The sequence below is a fragment of the Bemisia tabaci genome, chromosome 2 (assembly GCF_918797505.1).
Source record: "Bemisia tabaci chromosome 2, PGI_BMITA_v3".
Lineage (NCBI taxonomy): Eukaryota > Metazoa > Arthropoda > Insecta > Hemiptera > Aleyrodidae > Bemisia > Bemisia tabaci.
In genome coordinates, this window is record NC_092794.1 from 44201876 (window position 1) to 44220074 (window position 18199).

General features: G+C 35.5%; 1 protein-coding gene across 5 annotated transcripts in view; it reads left to right on the plus strand.

Annotated features, from left to right (window-relative positions):
• The window catches only part of LOC109039997 (neurobeachin-like protein 1), a 504582-nt gene that overhangs the window by 2592 nt on the left and 483791 nt on the right, over window positions 1-18199 (plus strand). For 4 of the 5 annotated variants that reach the window (XM_072297375.1, XM_072297376.1, XM_072297374.1 and 1 more), the window contains exons 4-19: window positions 782-971; window positions 1571-1659; window positions 4816-4875; window positions 5898-6047; window positions 6579-6800; window positions 7700-7780; window positions 8539-8679; window positions 9372-9481; window positions 9985-10171; window positions 10946-11048; window positions 11871-12015; window positions 12933-13097; window positions 13728-13815; window positions 14625-14750; window positions 15328-15514; window positions 15785-17783. In XM_072297375.1, the coding sequence (XP_072153476.1) occupies window positions 782-971; window positions 1571-1659; window positions 4816-4875; window positions 5898-6047; window positions 6579-6800; window positions 7700-7780; window positions 8539-8679; window positions 9372-9481; window positions 9985-10171; window positions 10946-11048; window positions 11871-12015; window positions 12933-13097; window positions 13728-13815; window positions 14625-14750; window positions 15328-15514; window positions 15785-17783 (4043 nt within the window). The remainder of the gene's footprint in view (window positions 1-781; window positions 972-1570; window positions 1660-4815; window positions 4876-5897; window positions 6048-6578; window positions 6801-7699; window positions 7781-8538; window positions 8680-9371; window positions 9482-9984; window positions 10172-10945; window positions 11049-11870; window positions 12016-12932; window positions 13098-13727; window positions 13816-14624; window positions 14751-15327; window positions 15515-15784; window positions 17784-18199) is intronic. The other variant, XM_072297373.1, reaches the window with a different exon arrangement.

Sequence of the window (18199 nt, forward strand, 5' to 3'; positions counted from 1 at the left end):
TGTGAATAGAAAGCACCATAGCTGGTTAAGGATCCACTGTTTGGTTGGATTGCATTGAAAAAAGGTACACAAAGATAATGGAAGATTTTTTATTCTTAGTTCCTTTTCAATATTATCCACTACAAAGCATGTTCCTGAAATAGTGAGGCCTTCATTTTTTTTTTTGCATTCAATTATCAATCATCCGGTGAATCAATGTAAGCTCTAAAGTATCTTTCTTCTAGTATTATTAGAAATGAGGTACTTGCAAGTCCGATTCCCTCAAATGCAAGTAAAAGCTATGTAATGAGCATAGTCCACTTTTTTGAGCATGCATAATCATCCATTAAAATTATTTACAAGGTTAATGTTTCTCCAGAAGACTTTATTGCAAACTGGAAAACTCATCGTAATGAAACTTCATAAGGTAGAAATTTAAAGCCTTTTCCTTTTTTAAATCCTGGGTTGGAAACTAAATGGGCAGTCAAATTTTATTTAATGCAAGAAGAACTCTAGCTGGAAACACATTATATTATCCATCCTTCTCGTCATAATCATCACTTTCATTCTTGCTAGGACCTAAGATATCGAACATTTTAAGAATGTTATTTAATGCAGTAAAAAAAATGCCGAACGGAGGCAATTGATTTAAGTTCTTCGTTTTAACCTCAAGGTCTGTGGTAATTTGTATTTTGTAATACCACACCTGTTACTTTGTCAAGAGAAAATTTTCACTGTTTTTAATGTTTTTTTTTTTGTTTATGGTTTTTTGCTTGATAATGTTATGATTAATTTGTTTTAGCTTGTCAATGGGAAAGATCACATGAAAGATTCAACTGTGTCATATTGTACTTATCTGTGCCATATGCTAGAGTGTTTGTACGATCCCTATTTCACATGGCGACACTTCAAACTAGATCGAATTCCTGACATTGAAATGCTGATCCATCATCCAGCAGCGTTACATGTTGAAATAATTCCTTTTATTTATGGTAATTAAAATTTTTTTGATAGTTTATGTTAAAACAAGTATAATGATTTATATAAAGGCATCTATTTTATATTTTTTGTTGCTTAAATGCTGATTTGAATGAAATTAAGATTCTTTTTTGCTGTCAGCCACCACTTTGGTGGCCATCTCAGATGCCTGCGCCTGAGAGGGCTCTTAATTTTAGGAACACGTCAGGCCCTTGTAACTGATAGGTGAGTATTGCACAGTAAAATGATAATTCTTCTCATTCTCAAGGTATGAGCCTTAAATCCTCACAAAACATCTCAGGGATATGCTTTTTATTCTGAATCCAACTGTTACCTGATTTCTAACTGTGACCAATAAATATTTAGTTTATTGACTGCAGGTATCCAAAACTTGTACTTTCAATCTGATAGGTATTATCTTACATGAAAAATTTGGCCTTATTTACATTTTATGAAAAAAACCAAACCTTCAACGAGGTTGTGATATGAAATCCAATGTAGGCATTAAAGTTTAACTTTTCAAATCAATAGTAAAGCGATGTTGCTGAGCTTAATACTTTATCTAAATTTTTTAGCCGATATTCAAAGGATATTTTCTGTTATTTTTTTCCAGACTGTTTTGAAACTTGTTTGGTTGAGCTGGAATCAAACCTGAGCAATGAACTTTTAAACGTCCTTGGTTCAAGTGTATCGGGTTCACAAGTAAGTTATTGTCTATTCTTATGTTCTGTTCCAAAAATGTTGCAAAACAACGTCTCAAGGTATACAGCTGAAGTACCTCATAAGCTTTGTCCAGGAGTCGGTGATCATTCGTTCAAGTAAAACTGTAAATTCCTCCTGCTCAGCAATCAGTTTACAAGGTCCTGTTGAAATATCCTGAACAATTTTTGAAATCAAATTTGAATTGAAGCTTCCCTGAAAAAACAAGGAAAGAGTTTTTTGTCATGTTTCGATTAGACTAGACACAATCTTGGAATCAAATATATTGAAATTGAAGCTTAAGGGCACAGTCATACTAACAAAAGAAGGGGTTGGGCACACACTGTTGCTTTGCACTCTCTCTGTCAACTTTTTTTTTTTTTTTTTTTTTTGGTGCACATTTTTTCCACATAATTATGCTGCATACTCATTGGTGAGTTTAGGAGACTCATCTTTTCAATGTTGGAATTGGTTCCTTAATTGGGTGCTGTGGCTTAATTGTGAGTGAATGTACCTAATAACTTCAGATCAATCCACAACTGCTTTTGGTCCATCAAATGCTTGTATGCAATTGTAGCTCTTTCAGTCAAACCATATTCATCAGCAGGTCAAACAAAAAGGGAAGAAAAATTTACAGGGAGACCGGAGACTCAAACTGAACAAGCTTTAAATCACAAAGTCCTCTGGCACTGACTGTTATTAAAATTATAGGTGCATTAGATTGGAAAGTTATTTCAGCCCTCTTCAGTTCTAGTTTTTGCTTTGGTCTCTCTTTGTTTTTCATTCGATCTAATGGTGGTCGTAATGTAGCTGAAATACTCATAGTTTTACAAAAAGATCTAAGGAACCAAATGCTATTGAGAAGAAATCAGAATTTATCGGATACTTACACTTACTGTAAAAGAGCCTTGCACAAAAAGGGCTAAAATTCGCCCGTTTTCGGGCCCTCGAAATTGGGGTCGGTGTGAGGTATTTTTTCATCTATAGGGTGACCCTTTACACATAATAAAATTTCAGATTGAGTATACGCACCGTTTTTGAGATATGGGGGGGCAAAGTCCCCGATTTTTACTCATATTTGCAGGTATTTTATAGTCGAACTTCGGCTGCTACAAGGTACCGGATGTAGATATTGAAGCGCGGTTTGCGGTGATTTGTCAAGCTATTTCTGGATTATTTTTTCACATCTTTTACAAACCCGCAAATGGTTTTTCGGGGGGGGGGGGGGGGGGAGCTTTATTCATATTATCATGACCGTTCGTATACGTCTTACTGGCATTAATTGCTTCGTTCTCGACTCCTCTCCACGCCGTAATCATGATGGTATTTTCTGTTAGGAATCTTTCTTCTTCTTTATATTTGACCAATTCTAATGTTGTCTCCCCCTTGCTCCCTTTTTAAACCCCCCCCCCCCCCCCCAATTCTAAACACTCCCTCTCAAGTGTATATTCCTGTGCGGCAGATATGAAGGTGTTATTTGTGGGGAATTATTTTCTGTCTTTATGGTTGATAACTTTGACCCCACCTATTTCCTCCTTCCCCCCTTTACCCCTGTTTCACCCCCCCCCCCATTTCCACCGTACCTTACTCGAAGTTGTCTGCTCCCTCTGCAGCAGAAATGAGGATGTTTCCGGTAACTATTACACTATCCGATAACTATTATACTCTCACAAAAAAAAGTATTCAAGCATGTAAAAAAGAGAAAAGAGGGGGGGGGCAGTGGAAAGAGGGAATAAGGTAGGAAATATGAACTAGTGAGGGGGGATGGGAAAGAGAAAAAAGGGTGGGGGGTGTCTCCCTTGTATTGAGTTTAAAAAAGTAAAAAATTCTTCGCTGGAAACATCCTCATTTCTGCTGCGGAGGGAGCAGACAACTTCGAGTAAGGTACGGTGGAAATTGGGGGGGGGGGTGAAACAGGGGTAAAGGGGGGAAGGAGGAAATAGGTGGGGTCAAAGTTTATCAACCATAAAGACAGAAAAATAATTCCCCACAAATAACACCTTCATATCTGCCGCACAGGAATATACACTTGAGAGGGAGTGTTTAGAATTGGGGGGGGGGGGGGAGGTTAAAAAGGGAGAAAGGGGGAGACAACATTAGAATTGGTCAAATATAAAGAAGAAGAAAGATTCCTAACAGAAAATACCATCATGATTACGGCGTGGAGAGGAGTCGAGAACGAAGCAATTAATGCCAGTAAGACGTATACGAACGGTCATGATAATATGAATAAAGCTCCCCCCCCCCCGAAAAACCATTTGCGGGTTTGTAAAAGATGTGAAAAAATAATCCAGAAATAGCTTGACAAATCACCGCAAACCGCGCTTCAATATCTACATCCGGTACCTTGTAGCAGCCGAAGTTCGACTATAAAATACCTGCAAATATGAGTAAAAATCGGGGGCTTTGCCCCCCATATCTCAAAAACGGTGCGTATACTCAATCTGAAATTTTATTATGTGTAAAGGGTCACCCTATAGATGAAAAAAAACCTCACACCGACCCCAATTTCGAGGGCCCAAAAACGGGCGAATTTGTGCATGGCTCTTTAACTTTTTTTTCCTTCAACATGAAGGCTTTAAAGGTATTCAGGAACAGGAGGCTCTATACTATTTCCATGAGGTATAATTTTATAATTTCAATCAGGTATAAAGACACAAGGTTTCTCTGAAGGTTTTTTTGAGATTTTGTATTTTGATGCGGCTACTCAAATTTTTAGAGTTTAAATTGTCTCTAGAAGTGGAACGATGAACAGCATTGAATTTTAAAAAGGTAAAAATTCTGTTGTCTATTTAAATGAATTTGTGTTTCCCTTTTTTCTTTAATACCTCCAACTGATTTCTTAAATACAGTCTCCAACGAGACATCATTGTTCTTGTGCTCATCTGCCATAAATGTGTTTGCCCCAAGTCATTGTTGATTGACAGTTGTCAAACAAATTGTTTTGAAGAGCTTAAAATAGGAGACCTCGTTGTTCTTTCAGTCGTAATCAGTGATGATTCCATCATTTTCTTTTTGTTCAGCTCTAGATTTTTCATCAGTGCTTTTTTTATTTACCTTCAAAACTTGAAATTTACCTATGTGCATCATTTCTAAATGTTGTTTCCATTTGGGACTCACTGCATTTAACCATAATGGGTCTTTGGTCCATGTTTACAGAGCACGCTTTGCCTTTTACCACAACATGGTATAATTGAATCGCATAACATTGGGAGGGCGGTGAGTTTGTCTAACCTCATGTCAGTTTGCTCGTCTTCTCTTGCTCTACTTTTTCCCATTGTTTGCATGAAGCCTCTTATTTGCTGAATAATTCCCACTTAATCAAATCGTTGCAATACATATCTCAAGGCATGAAATCAAATAAATTTAGGTCTCAAAAAGTGACCCAGCAAAATTTTTCACTACACAGCTCGAAAGATACGTACAAACGTCCGTACTAATTCCTACAAACAATATGCGTCACTGCTATGTATATGTTTATGTATTGGATTTGTGTTTTATGTAAGTTTCCTACGTATGTATCTGTTTATGTTTTCGAGATTAATTTCGAAATTCATCCATTCCATTAAGTGGTGGCTTCTCTGCTCAACTTTAAAAATTCCCCGAAATCCATGTGAGTTGCAGGTTATTTTTTTATCAAAACCAAATTTACCTCCAAAGCTTGTCGCTTTCCTTTGCCATTTATGGTGTCCATTATTTTAACAAGAATTTCATGCCAAATCTGGTGGTTTGACTCTGTGTGAAAGTATTTCATGCATGTGTTAAGTATTGCCTTATCCTCACTATAGAATCCGAGTATGTGCTAGTCATGAAGCAGTAACATACGGTTTGTCTTTACCTGTTTGTCGTTGCCTTACACTTTAAACATCTTATCATCTATGTATCGTTGTCTTAACTCTCTTACCCGTCTAGGTAATAATACTTGGTTTCAGTCTTAGAGTTTTTATAATTTAAAACTTTAGTGAAAGTGCATGCTTTTTAATATTTAAAATGAATTTTCTCTTCTTCAAAACTACGATTCTCAGCATAGGCCCCCCTCCCCCCCCCCCCAAACAAGTATTCAATTATTTAAAATATGCATGAAATTCATGAGATTAATTTTTAACATACATGATCCTATTTACTATTGATTTGCTATTCTAAATCAAACATTTTTTCAACTTATTATGGAATCTAAGTAATTTTCTACTTGTCTGTATTGTATTTTATGTGAAAATAATTTGTTTTTTGTTTTTTTGTAGCACAATGCTTTACGGAGCATATGCCCTGCGACAGCTAGCCTTGTTGTCATGGTCATCTCGAACAATAAAGCTGATTTGTCAGTGCGAGTAACTGCTGCTCAGTGTTTCACCATTATGGTTCATGTACTGATCCGCTCACCTCCGCATCAGGTAAAAGTACTTTCGAAATTATGCAAACGAAATTGCCCATCTCTATTTGAAAAATTCTGTTAGAAGTTAATATCTCTATGTATAACTTCTCTGATTCTTCATCTTCATTTGAAAAATTCTGTCAAAAGTCATGGTGGCAAAGTTGGGTTTTTTCCTGTTAAATGATGAATTTCAAGGGTCTGTCAATAAGTGTTTGCATCCCTCTTGCTATTTAAAAAAAAGGATATTTAAGAGCTCATCAAATACTCAACAAGTCGCCACAAACAAAAACTTACAAAGTGATAAATCTCCTTTTTTGTAAATGTTGCTTTGACATCATACCGTTTCGATTAGTGGATCTCTGGAAGTAAACCTCATGAGCATCATCAGTTATGAGCGATCAGAGTGAGAAAGCATATACATAGCAACATAAAACCAATAAGATATAATTTAATAATCATTTTGCAACAAAAGAAAGAAAAAAAACATTTTTAAGGTTTTTCTCTGGCAAGAATTATTACTGAAATCAATAATCGCACATTTTACTTTCAGAGGCAAATTGAAGTTGGCACCTTGATAGAACTGTACCGAGATGCTTTAAATGGTATGATTGATGAAGTCTGGACGGAAAATCAAATTTTGAAGGTGCATAGTATCGTAAAAACGCTGAAAAAAGCAGTAATTGGTTCTGCGCAATATGCTTTGAGCATACAGGGTGTCATGGTTAACGTTCATATGCTCGAAAACTTGCTCAATATTGTTGACAAATGCTGTGTAAGTATTTTTATAATTCTCAAATAATCATGAATTATATTTACATGGATATGCTAAGTTGAAGTCGACGAACAGCATTTTTGTGATTTTTTGGAGGTGATATTGGTATGTTGCACTTTTAAACAAACAGATCCGATTAATTTTGGTTAATTATTAAAGATCATTGTATCTTAAGTAATTTTAGTCAAATTATAAGTGTTTCTATATTTTACCTATGTTTCCCAGCCAGAAGTAGCATCTTTAGTTTTCCTCTTAATTTTGCTGTTTCATTGGAGTCAGGGTATCTGAGGTCACTTGATTTTTTCATTGAATTCTTCTGTCTCTGTCTTTAATCAGGTAGCTCAAAAGAGAAAATGCAATATTTGTATCTAAATCCTTATACTAGAGTGTGTGGCTAGTTCTAAAATCAGCAGTGCTGTCTCTAATTCATTGTGTTGTATAGAACAGAGCATTCTCTTCAGAAAATCTTGACCAGCAGGGTAGAATAAAGTGAATATTTATTTCGAGGCACCATTTTAATTAACTAATTTTACAGTTTGAAGTATAAAGTGTATAAGAATGGCAAAAGTCAACGAATGCTTATCTCCTAGTTGGCATAAATCACTGCTCTTGTAATATTTCTTTAAACGAGAAGAGATCAACAGTTTTTCTTGAAATTTTCTGTGAATTCTCCTCACTCATCCTAAAATATTCACAAAAAATTTGAAGGAGATACTGTTCTTTTAAGGAAATGAAACATTATTGGAGATTTTCACAAATTTTCATAGAGATGCATATTTTACGACTTCAGCCGTTGACGAGGTGCTCAGACTTTAACTAAGAAAAACCTTACTCTCTTTTGTTTTTTCCTGAATTTGTAGTAAATTATTAATAACATTTTTCTTGAATTTTTTGAGCAGGAGTCGCCATTAAGTGAGCCATTAGTAGTAGAATGTGTTGCAACAATATCTGCCATATTAGTCGGTGCCTCATTGGGAAAGGTTAGTGTGACAGAATTTTTTTTAAAGTCTACTGAACAGTTTTCAGGTTTAATAGTTGTTGATTTTGAAGTTAATTTACAAGCTGAGGATGAAGAACCTACTGCAACTCTGAGAGTGGTAATTTGGCAGATGCAGCAGAACGACAGTGAGACCAAATATTGGAATTTTCCATTTTTCAACAAATTCTGTGAACGTAAATACATCTCTTCTTTTCTATGTTTGCCGAAACCCATAGATGCAATAGCTTTTTTGAGGACTCGAAATTTGATTTTCTTAAGCATCGCCCTAGTGTCAGATGTATCTTGGTATAGGCAATAATAATTCATTGAAACTCCATTTTTGAAACTTTTGCCCTCACATCATTTGGAAAATAATCGGCTCGAACGAAATGCTCCATCCAAATTTTTATTCGGATCATTTTAAGCCCTCAATTGAACTAGTTGTCAGTAATTTTTTGGGGAGGAAGGGCGGGGGGTACAAAAGCAGGTCAAAGGAAAATTAGTCAGATAATGTCAAAAGATTGTGTGGCTCAATCAATCCTTGTTCGAACTATCCAGCTCGATCTTGTCCTTGTCCTATCTTGTTCAGTTTTCAATTCCTTTATCAGGAGATTACAATGACAGGATGGATTCTTATCTAAGAGCTGCATTAGAAATTTGGTAGTATCTGTTAATTTTCCTCAAATGTGGTCGTAAAATGTTTGTCTGTAAAGTATTCTTTAGCTAATTTAAAAACTTAATAGAGAATGTTTTTGACAGGAAAAGATGCAACGAATCGATGGTTACAGCATGCTTTTCTCATCTCTTTACAAAATTGGGAAACCTGGTCGAAGTCTCCTGGAAGCTGTGTTATCAATTGCCATTGAAAATTACTCACTTGAAGAATCCAGTTGTTTGAAGGTAGGAGTTTTTATTTTCTGGTTAAAGTCCGAGATTTGAATCAAACTCATAACTTCATTTTTCAAAAGCACTGAAACTTTTGGCTAGCATGCTGCATCAGTTACTAATCTAACAGTTAATGGGGGGAAATGATCGCTATTGAGACCTAAGAAGGGCAAAATGCATTACTTAATAATTTTGTTCGAAAAATGGAACTTTTTGGGGACTTTTCAGGGTAGGTTTTCAACAAGTTCATGGGCAAAAATCCAAGGTTTATTTAAAAGAATAATTACATTCTTATTCGAGTCAAAGTGGAAATTGTAGGCGAATCCATTGTGACTTTCTTTTGCAAAATGGAACTTGCAAACGGAATTTTTCTGTTTTACATTCAATTCTCATTTTATCTCCATAGTTTCCTTTTCATGTATGCATATTTTGAAACTGACAGAATTTCATTTGTCAGAGTGTAAATTTTCTCTCAATTTATTCAACATTATTGAGGACACTGCATTCTGCGAGCTTTGATTATGTATTTGAGACATTCACCAGTGTTTTTCTTCTTTTTTGGGTTTTTGATGAAGCCCAACTATAAGATTGACCTATGTATAGTGATAGTCGAGTCATTTTGTCAATATTACCTTTTACATCATCGATTTTCCTCTTCCAAATGTGTCTCTGTGTCTCCTCATACCTTGAAATTACCTTTGTTTCAGAACTGCGAAGTGCTTATATTTATCATTAAGTGGATAATCAAATTCAGTGAGCCAGATCAGATATGGTTGTCTCGAATTCTCTGCCAGCTGTGTACAAAAAATTTACAAAGGTTTACATTTGTTTCATTCCCTTTTAATCTTAGTCTGCTTCATTTATTATCCTTTTTTGGAGCCATAACTATCAGTTTCCATCTTCCACTTTAAACCCAAGAATTTAATACCGGTAAATTTAGTAGAAATTTCTCTCTTTAAGTCTATTTGAAGACTGTATTTCACACCCAAGCTTCTTTTTCAGTTTAGTTATTAATCCAGTTAAAGAATTATTTAAAATAATCTTTGAAAGTGAGTAATAAATGTGTGAGTTAGCGGTGTGTTTTTAGGATCTAATGGAATTAAACAATGATGATAACCAAACTACAAGAGGGCTCATAGCCCAAATGGAACTGTCAAAGCTCAGCAGCAACTTCAATTACCGGGGTTTTTTTCATTTTTCTGAGCGTCACTTCAACTTCCTTCAAATTAATTGCCTTTGGAAAGGTTATTTTTTCATAAATTGTGGTGTTATCTCTTATGCACAATCTGTTAGTGCAATGTCAGGTGTTTAATTTTCTAGCAAAAGCAAAGCAACCAGTAGTGGCGCTGTCTTGGCAATTTTGGACTGTTTGACTGAACATGATTCTTTAACGGAAACTGCTGCAAATGACCTTATAGCATTCTTAGAAGCCCTTGTATCACATTCTGTCACTGTTGCTGAGTTAAAACATATTTTTCTACTTCTGAGGGATGATGGTAACACAAAGGTAATTTTCAATTAATTTTTACATGTATAAAAATTATTCTCACTATTTTTCATTGCGTTTGTCCATTATCTTCCAAAAGGAGGGCAAGTAGTTGGGTGGAATGGAAGATCAGTTGGTTCTATCAGAACAGAGGCGGATCCAGACATTGCAAACGAGCAGGGCGGGAGAAGATGGGTTTGGAGGCCTTCCCCCAGAAAATTTTCGAAATTTTAATCATCTAACATGCAGTTTGATTAATTTTGGCATGACCAAATCACCGAATATAAGCGGCCTCCCATCCTCTTCCCTCCGTTTCTTCCTTTTGTCTTCCTAATTTTTAGCTGAAATTCCCATGAATCCGCCTATGCATCAGATTTTAAGGTAAAAAATTGGTGGTCATGGGGAAGCTGTAAGTGAATAGCAAACAACAGAGCTAATATTGGATGAATAAGAAAAACAATTGCTTAAGACAAAAAATTGGAGGACTTGCATCAAAACAAAAGTTCCGTGCATTCTTAAAGTTAACAGGTATTATAAAAGTTTAATGTTAAAGTTTTTGAGGGTTTCAATAATTCAACGTATCAATGGTCAATAAAGACAGCTGTGTAAAGGAGTCTCAAATACATCTTGAACTAATATAATGTAATTATCAAGTTTTCGACCACTGATTAAGAAGTGTAAAATGTACCATTACCTTCAGCACTTCCTAGTCTATCTGCTAATTTGGTCTATATTTTGTTCTTTAACATAGAATTTTTGGTGGTCTATAATCTATCCTCGTTTTTCTTTTTGTAGTGTCCATATTGGGAAAGACTGTATCATGCTCTGTGTAACATAGCACGGAACAGTTGCCAGCAGCAAACTTGTCATAATTATTTTGACATTCAGACTGCCTCAGGTAAAGCATGCAATCTTTCATAACTTGTTTAAAGTTCTCAATCATTTTGTCACTTCCTGGCCAAGGGATCACAAGTACCATGCGATGTTTAAAAATTTCTGCCCCCATCTCATTTGTTTACAGAGCAATTATTGGTTTAATCTGTTTGAAAATCGCACTGAATTTTATCGGCAGCGCTAAGAAAATTCAGTGAAATTTTAGGACAGCTTTGTTTAACAATTTCTCTGTAGAAAAATAAAACGGCGGCGGAAATTTTTGAACTTCGCATAGCGCTTGTGATACTTTGGCTGGAAGGTGACAATTTCATAAACATGAGGAGCCAGTTCAACACCATCGGGGTTTAACTTCAAGGTACATGACAGCAGATGCTCGTTGCCCGGGCCCCTAGAGAGTGCCTCAACTGGTTAGCCTGGCTCATATTTACGTAATTTTATGTATGCACCTTAAATTAGAAAATACTCTTACCAGAAAATTTACCAATCAAAATTTTGAAACTTGAAAATTTGATATCCACATATTATTATTCATTCAAAACTCCCTAGCAACAAAGCATCACTTAAACGAAACATGTTAAAAAATTTTATTTGTTTTTGCCAGCTTTTAATGCTGAATAAGCTGAATAATAATATGCGAATAAGCTGAAACCTGGCCTCCTGAATAGCAAGGTAGCAATCGCCAACTGGCAAAACGGCAGTAACAAATCTGTGAACAAGGGAATACTGTAGAAAAAAATTATATGAACTAGTATCAGTTCTTTTTTGTATTTTTAAAACGACTTTAATCACATTTTTGTTTGTTTTTTGTCTCTTTCTCTTTTTTTAGACTGCATCATCATTCCTGACTCAAAGAAATGGTCAAACCCTGGAACTGGTCTGAGTTTCCATTGTTGGTTGAGGCTTGATGTGCTTGAAGATGAAGACGGACCTGCACAACGCAACTCTCCATTGTATAGGAGACAACTTTTTAGGTAAAATTTCATTTAAGCTCATGATGAAACAGTTCAGCAGAACAAAGCAAAAAGGATCAAGTTCACGGGCGTGTTCAGAAAAGTAGCTATCAATACCACAAAATCAATGGTAGATGTATCTTGTCAGATATATGTGAAAAACATTAACTATTCTCTGCTAAATTTCATTCAATTTAAGTTGTTTAGTAGGATGGGTTGCCAGAAATCGGTGAGGAAATTGTTGCCCGAGCAAATTTTGGCTACAAAGTTTGATGATCTCGTCACCTTCCGGGCAAAGTATCACAAGCGCCATGCGACGTTTAAAAATTTCCGTCGGCATTTTATTTTTTTACAGAGAAATTCTTAGTTGAGTCAGTTTCAGAATTTCACTGAATATCATCTGCAGCACAAAGAAAATTCAGTTAAATTTTCGGACAGCTTCGTTGAACAATTTCTCTGTAAAGAAATAAAATGGCGGCGGAAATTTTTAAACGTCGCATGGCGCTTGTGATACTTTGCCGTATGCCGTGACGATCTATTGACTGGTCAGAAGCATCCCTGATTGCTATAAAGTTGAAATATGTGAATATTTTTCAAAAGTGAGGAAGGAAGAGAATAAGGAAAAAGACAACACTATCAATAATCCAAGAAAATGAGTAAGAATCTTACAGAATGTGTGAAAGACAATTTTGAATTTTCCTGGGGTCGAGTTCTCTAGAAATATTTCTTTTTCAGAGAACCAAAGACAAACTAGTCTCAATGCCTCAGTGTTTCGTCTTTCCTTTTGGTCTAAAATTCAACAATGAATGCAGTCTCTTTGTGTGAAATGAGCCTCTACCTCCTCACGCATCTGTATCCCTATTTTTAGTTTCTGACTATTTTACTTGGTTACTTGTCGTTAGATTTCTATTTTTTTTTTTGTTTTTTCTTTTTTTTAGTTTATTAACGGATAATAATACTGGAATGGAGGCATTTTTCTGCAATGATGGAAGACTTATAATCGGCGTGCATACAAGGAAAGAGTTTTTAGCTGCTACTGTCCCTGTTTTTACATGGTCTGATGGCCAGTGGCACTGTCTACATGTAATCTTTACCAGTGCAAGGTATGTATCATAAATGCCTTTTCTTTTTCTACTGTTGTAGTTCTAGAGTTTCTCATTTCTCTTTGGATTTGTTCTGAAAAAATGTCAAAAACTACCCCAAAACACATCATCCTTGGTTTTTTAGACATTATGTCAGTAGGAATCTTTTTCTTAACCCTTTTAATGAAGGCATTCAAGTCTTAGGTAGGTAAGTAAGTTTTCAAAATTTCTCTAAAGGAGCATTTTAGGTGTGATTTCTTATTGCAGCTATAGGTACGTATTCAAATCTGTATTTTTCTCTTTACACACTATTGTACACTGAGAAAAAAACTTAGATTCATATGAAGCACCAAAGTATTTGGTCATAAATACCAATATTTGTCTCAGATAATCAAAGTTTTTACCAGCAGTGCTTAGACTCTTAGACTTTGTCAAGAACATGTAGTCCTTTAGACTAGAGTTTGCCTCTCCTTTTTTTTCTAAACTGGCTGGAATAGACCTCTTGTTTTGGTCTTGCAAGAACCAGTGTGAATGTGTAACTTCTCTCACAAATGAAAGAAGTTTGGATGACTGACGTCTTACTGCATCTTAAATAGTCAGGTTTTGTCATGAACCCTTTTTATTTTGTGTCCCTTGTTTTGTTCTGAACAGGAGACCTTTCGGGCACAACCATTTATCTGTTTTCATTGATGGATCGCAGGCGCTCTCAGCTGCATTGAAATGTTCATTGATGACAGATGTAAGTCAATATGTTTAGAAATCCATGATGAAGTTGTATTTAATGAATAGTCAAAGTGTTTCAAAATGTTTTAAAAATTTGAATTATTGAGAGAAAAATGTAAATTAAAACCCAAGGCATCTCATCAGATTTACAAAAGTAGGGACCTTATAACATTTCCTTTTTATTTATTTATGTTTTAACAATTATAATGTCAATTTGTTTTCTTGTAGCTTCAATTCGTCTGTTCTGGGCATAAGTCAGTATGAAACAAATTAATTTGATATAATCAAATTTTTGCGTGAAGAGAATTAGTTTACTGATTTCATTGCAATTCTTATTTATTCTTCAATTTTTGTTCTCTCATTTAGTTGAGACCATATCATTGAGATGGTTCACTAACCGATTAGAAATTAATTTGAAGTACATAATTTTGAAGATTACCTTGTAATCATTGTAAAGATTGGCACCCAGTCTCAGTTCAAGTCGGGTGCAAGGTAATATTTAAAGGCCCCTTTCTTGATTTGTTTTCTTCTTATCTGTATCCTGGCAAAAAATTGATAGTCGGATCTCATAGGATAATCATACATTACTACACCTATGGATACCTATCCAATGAAATTATGTAGCAGATCCTGACACTCAATTTTATGCTGGGATGTAAAAAGAACAATGTCATCAGTTCACACTAGTAACTAGCTCTAATTTGATGTTGCATTCCTGGATGAAGGAACCAGATGCCTTCCCTGTTCAGGTCTCTTTCTTGCCAAAGGTGTGTGATAATTTAATGTTATAATTTTACTATATTCATTTAATCTCCCTCGTTTCAGCCTTTCTCTGTTTGCAAAATTGGATGTGTTCCTGAGAAAACTGTTATGCTAAATCGTGAGCTTAAAATTGACCAAAGAAGTGTTTTAGGACAAGATGTGAGTTTTCTGCCGTCTTTTATACAGCAGGTACGTCTTAATATATACACTTTATGTTCCTAAGTAGACATTACTGAGAAATTTTCCGGCAATATCTCAATAATTTGTCAAATAATAATATTAAACAATCTATAACCTATCTACCAGATTGTAATCTATTGTTGTAATAATTGTGAAATCTACCTTCTTCTCTCAAATATTTATAAGACCGGCATTGTTACCAAAATAATTGGTTTGCAAGTGTGTCATGAGCTCTCGCTTCTTTTAAGTGGTGTTACTTGAACATAAGTTTCTAAAATATAACTGACAGTTCATGCCGTATAATATTCCACCCATAAATGAAACTGCACAAGCATCAATGAATAAAGTTGTTTCTGAACAAATTTTTGCATCATAATTAAGAAAGAAAACGTCTCAAGTCTCAAAAATTTCTAAAAAAAAGTCTTATTTTTTTCCAAAGAATCGATCTCTAAACTTTCCACCCTCCGCTGGGGATACCCTGTGTAACACTAATTGAATACATTGATTACTATGTTCAGTTAAGCTTTTCATCTACAATATTTTTATGTCGAATTTTAAAAGCAATAAATTAAAATTGTTCTAACAGGTCCCAAGCTACTTTACTTTGCCTCTTCGTTCATCGATACCCCTGGACCCGCATGTAAAAAATTTTCCTCCAGGAATGCAAGATACACTTTTCGGTGGAGGTATCCCTCTGCATGGACAACTTGGCTCATTCTGTCTGCTGCAAGAGCCATTATCATCAAGTTTAATCAAGTGCATGTATGAAGCAGGTAATTATTAATATTATTCAAATATCTCCATATCAACAAAATATCATATCAATATGGGGCTATTACTGTATTATTAATTGTTATAGCATAAAGTACCAGGGTGAGTAGAAGCATTAATATTCTTAATCAGTGTTGAATAGTCTTAAATGGGGGGGGGGGGGGAAGGTCAATGGTCTTAAATTTTAATGTTCAAAATTTGCATTATTTCTTTTTTAAATGTTTTCCCTTAAAGTTCAAACTTTTACTAAAGATATTTTTCAATATTTTCAGGACCAAATAATCTGCATTTATTCGCACCAAATGGGCCTCAAGAGCTTCAGAGTATCCATACTAATTTAATCTGGGCTTTCTCACCATACGCTGCAAGCTGTGGCGAGTGCTTGGACTTATCTGGAAACAACCATGAAGTCAAGATCACAGCTTTCGTATGCCGCACTTTTGGTGTAAAAAATGTGATAAACTCCATCGGCAATATTTATGTAACCTTTCCAATTCTTGAAAGCATTGGCAAGTCCGACGAGTTCGATCTGTCTTTAGTTTCTCCATCGACCAAAGATCCCTCTGCTGACTCTCAAATGGATGAGACGGAAGAATGGATTTTACTCTCTAAAAGCTCCTTGATAGAAAAAAAACTAGAATCGAATCCTGTTTCAAAATTCATCATACTCCTCAAAAATACCTTGAAGAACAACCTGAACAATCAGGAGAAGTTTTTGAAGAACAATGGTGTAGCTGTTCTCGGAGACATCCTATCGAAAGTATCCCTAGAAGTCATCAGCGCGTCTGTGTTAAAGAGTTTACATTTATTGCTAGATACAGCTCGTGACACACCAAACCCATTACTCGTCAAAACAATCTATCAACATTTGATTTTCAATTTCAACATTTGGACTGCTGGCAATTTTATGGTTCGTGCATCTCATCTACAATTCATATCAACCTTAATCAAAGAGGACCGGAAATTTTTTCGAAAAAAATTTGGAGTACAATTCTTTTTGGATATCATCCGAATATATTACTCACAGACAGGAGTACTTAATGCAGAGGATTCTAAAGCAATCAGAGTATCCATTCTGGGCCTTGTCAAATTTTACATTCAAAAAGAGGTGAACTCAAAAGAAATCTCTGCTATCGTTGGCTTCCTCGTAGTGTGCAAAGAGGAACATCTTGTCATTGAATTACTCGAAATGATCATCATCCAGCTAGAAGGAAAACACTGTCGAGACCAAATCTATCTCCTTCTGTATGAATCCCACAATGCAACCAGCCTCTACTGCCTTTTATTGGAGAAAAATTTTTCCATGGATTTAAAGCAGAAAGTACTCAAAGTTTTATCAATTTTGCTACGAACAAGTCGCGTTTACGAACGGAATAAGGGCCAGCTTCGTTTACAAGATTTATCCTCTTACGGAATGTATCCAGGTTTCATTTCAATGCTTCCCAACCTTCCTGTTTCCATGGAAGTTGCTGTGATGCTACTGGACCAGATACTTCTTCTAGAAACCAGCGGTGGATATGCAGGTGCTCTGTCACTATTACATTTCCTTCAGTTCGCAGACTTGGACATCAAGATTGAGGTCGCACGAAAGATACTTGCGGTTGCTTTTATGAAGCCAAATGCTCCCCATATGTTTGCTGTACAAGCTGGTTGGCAAGATTGCATCACAAGACTTTTAGTCCGGTGTCCGATTACAGTTCAGCAGTCCTCATCCACTCCTGATTTGATGGTTTTTGATGAAAATGACAACACCTCAGAGACTGATCCAGGGAGATTAAGTCCATCTTTGGCAGCCTTATCTGCTCCACTCGAAGAAGCGTTATCTTTCGAATTTAAAGAAGTTGCCGGTACAGTTGGACACGCAGTTGCTGATAATATCTGTCATGCTGGGAGTAATATTACTTCAGCAGTAGCATCCGCTTACTCTGCTATCCGTCAGAAAACAGTGGAAGTGCAAGAAAGTATCGAGCAGCTGGGAGAAACAGCTCGAATGAGAGCTAGAGCTAGAGATGCAACTCTTTCCACTGAATCTACCACAGAAACTGAGAGTAGTTTGAATGCACCCTTAGGTTTTGAGCTTGACTCAACATTTGTCAATCGATCGCCATCCATGAGCAGTAATGAGGATTTATCCTCAGTAAATCAAACAACAGATGCTAGTTCGGCCAAAGATTCCATCAGTATAGCTTCGATGCAGAGTCGTAGTAGTAGCGCTGTCATACATTCTGATGACGAGGATGATGAAGAGAAAGTCATATTCGATGTTTTGCAGTAAGTTTAAACATTTTGCATTTATCAATTTTATTTCAAGAAGAGAAAAAATTAGCCAATTAGTAAATACATTTAAAACCAAAAGGGGGAAAAGTATGAAACTTGAAACGGGTTGCATTGAACTCTTTTAAAAGTCTGTAAAATACTATTGCATAAAATTACACAATAGAATCGCGTAGAAAAATTACAATAGAAAGCGTATTGGTATTTTGCTTTTACCATCAGACAATTATAGTACCAGTTGGATAAAATTGAACAAAAATGCACTTAGTCTTTATCTTGAAAAAAAAAAATAAGTTGGTAGTAGTTTCGATCCAACTAATTGTAAATTCACGCTTGTCAAAAATTCAATGTTGAGGAAAAATGTTTTGAACCCTAAATTTGTCGTTAAACTTCATGTGTAAAAGTGAGTCTCA